The 4,221-nt window shown below is 45.8% G+C and overlaps 1 protein-coding gene across 1 annotated transcript; it reads left to right on the plus strand.

Moving 5' to 3' along the window:
• The first annotated feature begins 449 nt into the window (after positions 1-449).
• Positions 450-3,564, plus strand: LOC109771048 (uncharacterized). Its single transcript, XM_020329761.4, has 4 exons — positions 450-1,885; positions 2,009-2,099; positions 2,189-2,311; positions 3,255-3,564. Exons 1-3 carry the CDS (start codon positions 522-524, stop codon positions 2,264-2,266), a joined length of 1,533 nt encoding a protein of 510 aa, XP_020185350.1. The 5' UTR covers positions 450-521; the 3' UTR covers positions 2,267-2,311; positions 3,255-3,564.
• Positions 3,565-4,221: the final 657 nt, after the last annotated feature.

The raw sequence follows: 4,221 nt of genomic DNA on the forward strand, positions 1-4,221 counted from the left end.
TCATTAATTTTGTCCAGTTAGTTAAAATGCGGTTTGAAATATATGCGGTTAGCGTTGGATGGTGTCTTCCAGCATTCGTGTCCGTAGACTAGACTGGTCCCTTGTCCATGAACGGAGGCGGGAGGAATTTTACGGGTTGCCGTTGAAGATGCCCTTAGACATGAACTAGCCAGGATAGGTCAACCTAGGTGTTTTCTTTTTTTGAAAGAAGGTCACGTAGATGTTAAAACCACAGTGTTGTGGTCTCGCAGGTTATAAAACTATGTCTAACTGGATCGTTCTGATTCAGCTTAGTAATGGAAGATCGTCCAGTAAGAAAAAAATTACGGGAACGTGGAATTTTTTTTGTTTTTTTGAGGGGGGACGGGAACGTGGATAGGCTGGCTGCCACGGCGCAGGCCCAGGCCCGGGAAGGAAGACAAATCTAACCCAGACTGCCCGCACGCCGCTTTCTCTACGAAACGAAATCGCTTGCCGTCCAGCTAACCCTAGTTCCCAAATCCTTCTCGGCCCCAGCAGCCATGGCGGGATCTTTGATGTCCGGCTCCTTCGACCCCCCCGCCGCCGATCCCGCCGGCGCCAACCCCTCCCGCTACCCCTTGCGGGTCCTCCTCGACAGCACAGCCTACTTCGCCGACCGCGACAACGCCACCACCGTGAATGGCACGACGAGCACGGGCCACGAATTCAAGGTGACCTTCTGCCTCGCTGACCCGCCTGCCGTCTCTTACTTCTGCGTCCACTTTGCCGGAGTCAGCATACAAGGGTGTTGCACCACGGAGCCCCGCGTCGTCTCCTCCACCTATGACCTCGCCCTCCTCTGCTTCCCCATCAGAACCGGCTCACCTAGCACAGACAAAGACTCCCATCACCTCGAGTACTTTGTCTACAAGGCTGCATCCGGCGGCAAGAGCATCATCCAAAGGGTCCCTCCTTCTCCTCCAGCATACAAGCACCAGTGGCTCTCGGCAGTCGTGCCACGCGAGGGCGACAATTTCTTGGTCGCTGATCTTTCCCCGGGTGGGGACCTTGGGCACTACATCCTGCGCGTCTTCTCGTTGGAGACGAAAGAGTGGAGCACCAAACACCTACAGCTGCAGGTGCCCTCGGATGTCCTGCCACGGGACCTGCTAAGCCAAACCGACAAGGTGATCTCTCTCGGAGTAAGCACTGTTGGATGGGTCGACCTCTGGCGTGGCATCGTAGTCTGTGATGTGCTTCAGAAGGATCCTCTTCTCCGCTTCGTCCCGCTGCCCAAGGCCAATGTGCACTCTGAAAGCCAATCATCAACGCGGGATGTCACCGGCTTCCCCAATGGTTTCATCAACTTCATTGAGATCGAAAGTTGTTTCAGATGGGGTAAGTTTATCCAGCTGAGGAGTTTCAAGACTACTGCATATCTTGACTTCCTAGATACCATCCTTGATACCGAGCTCCTCCAGCATCATGAAATGGACTCTCTGTATAATGAAATTAAGACTGTACCTGATGGCTGGAAGATCCGAACATGCTTTAGGAGCATTTATTGGGACCATTGGAGAAAGGGGCACACTGTCCATGTTGATGACATATCAGCCGACCCACATCATGCTATGATGCTACCTCACCTGTGGGATAGTAGAACTCATAAATGCAGATTGAATAGACTGAAGACTACACCAGGCTACCCGACCTTCAGCATTTATGGTATTGATTTTGTCTACCTCATGTCTGAAGTGGGTGTTAACAAGAAGCCATGGATGCTTGGTGTAGATATTGAAAAGAAGTCTCTGGATGTTATCAAACCATATTGTGCCTCAAGAGCACCTTGTTCCGATCAGACCTTCAAGAACACCTTCATTTCCTGTGCATTCTCTGCATATCTGAATGCTGCTCCAAGTCCAAGGCATGGTTTTTGTTTTGCTCTGTTTTCTATTCTGTTAACTTCCATGCAAACTGAAAATATTTGCCAAACTAATAATCTTATTTTGCCCCATGCACCTGACATTCTCCTCTTATTTTGCTTAAGGCCATATGATGAGGAAGTTTCAGCAGAGTCTGCTCACAGCGGTGCAATGGATGATCATCTTCCGTCGGGCAATACTGTTCCAAAAGATGTGGTAGGCTTGCTGTAATCATCTTGCTACTATTAATAGATGTGTTCATTTTACCATCTCCTTCAATAAGATGTATGTAAACCCTTCTACAGCAAACCCAGCAAAACACGTCGAATGGGGATGACTCTGGCAAGTATCATCCGCCAACCCACTTCAGCCACCCAGTTTGACACAAACTGGGCAGCCCTCGTCATCTTCAACTTCAACTCAATTAGGTAAAAACATTGTGAGCGCTTATAATATGGTGCTGTTCTTTTATCCTAGTTCTTTTTGACTCAAGATATTTAACTCTAAAATGTTAGAAATTATTGAACATTAACATTTGATATCATGATTTCAAAAAAAAAATGTGTGAAAGACTTGGGTCACCACGTTGCCTTTCTTGCTGTTTAGGGAAGCAAATGTCGGTTTAGTTTCATGTTCTCGCATGTCTCTGTGAGGTTTGTATTTAGAACTGAATTGGATAATTAATTAATAATTATTTGTAATTCAGAGGCCGTATTAAAGTTGCTACCCTGTTAACAAGAGGAACCGTTGCATGAGCTAAAGAAACATCTTTTTAGGCCTCCCAGAATTTCATTCAACTTAAAAGTTTTGTGTTGGCGTTTCTCCCAAAAAGGAAAAATATATCTTGAATTGGAGAATACAACCTCGCAATTGCAAATTAGCCAGTGCAGTAAAGCTCAGGGCAAAACCTAGCTGTCGTCAATGAGTAGGCATACTAGCTGATGTTTTTATAATTCGACTTGGGAAGAGATTGTATGGGGTGACTGATGATAGGAGTCTTGTTTTCTTGGTGTGAATGACCCGGTGTTGTGTGATATATTGCACTTTTTGAGTATTCCCTGGTTTGTTGTGGATGTTTTGCCCCCACTGTATTTTGTATTAACAGGTGACTTTTGGGAGCCGTGCTTGTTTGCTTTAACTAGTTAATTGTCTGAAAATGTTTGTTGGGTGCTTGAGTTTCAGAATTCATAGGCAGCACTGCAATAAATTTGTAAAAAAAATTCCAACAATTTTGCTGGAATTGTTCAAGTACAGCTTTCTTTTCTTGATGAAAGCACTCCATGCATTAAATAACATGATTTTATTTTTATTTATATATATATATATTAATACAACTTAATCGTGTTGTTTATGCCTGTTGGATGGATCCAGATGACTTCTGAAGGATGCCCTATCTATGCCTCGATTGCCAATAGTACCTTGCACCGTGAATGACTTAGACGGCTGTCCTCGACCATGGCCAACAGCACCACAGGAAGCCATTTTCATCTCTTGCAAATCGCGGGCAGGTGGAATATCATGGCTGATGTCCTGGAATGTCAACAAAGTGCATGCTCTTGCATCTCGATGCTGTGCAGCCATGTCCACATACTGCTACCACCGTGTGTTGTCATATCATGGATGATGCTTTAAAACATTTGAATGAATACTTTAATGTATATAGATGATGTTATGGACCTTATTTGCCTTGTGGGTGTTTGGTTGCTCCAACGTCATGATTTCTGCTTTGTTGAAGACTTTTGATCTTAACGTTGGTAGATCAGACAACCAGCCATTGATCGCAGTGCATGTAGCCGTCCCTGTTACCGAGTTGCAACCACCTAGACCTGTTAGCTCTATTCAGTTACGGATTGAAAAGCACGTCGTTGATAAACCTACCCGATTTTATCTGGTTACCATCTGCAGCCGCCTAAAGCACCGGACCGCGCTTCTCCCTGTTGGTCACACCGTCTATGTTCTAGCACGCCCAGCCGGAACTTTGCATTGCTGGCGGCGCATCGATTGTCACACTGCTGACAACAATGAACGGAGGCTCGAGGGTGTTGGCTCTATGATGGAGATGATGTGCGGCTCGAGGGGCCAGTTCTAATCATTTGGTTAATTTTTCCATGCAACCAAAATGCCCGTTCACTCAAAGGCTCAAAAGGCCTTTTTTTCTTTCGAAAATATCAGATCTATAAGGATTCACTGGAAATACAAAGCATCCCAAACATAATAAAACTTACATTGAGATCCATGGACAACCGAACAACCATTACTGTTGTCGACGCTCTCATCCTGGAGCCGGCCTGACTTTGTCGATGACAGCTGGGAAGTCTTCGTGAACGTGCCCTATGGA

Source organism: Aegilops tauschii, chromosome 2, assembly GCF_002575655.3.
Source record: "Aegilops tauschii subsp. strangulata cultivar AL8/78 chromosome 2, Aet v6.0, whole genome shotgun sequence".
Taxonomy (NCBI): Eukaryota; Viridiplantae; Streptophyta; class Magnoliopsida; order Poales; family Poaceae; genus Aegilops; species Aegilops tauschii.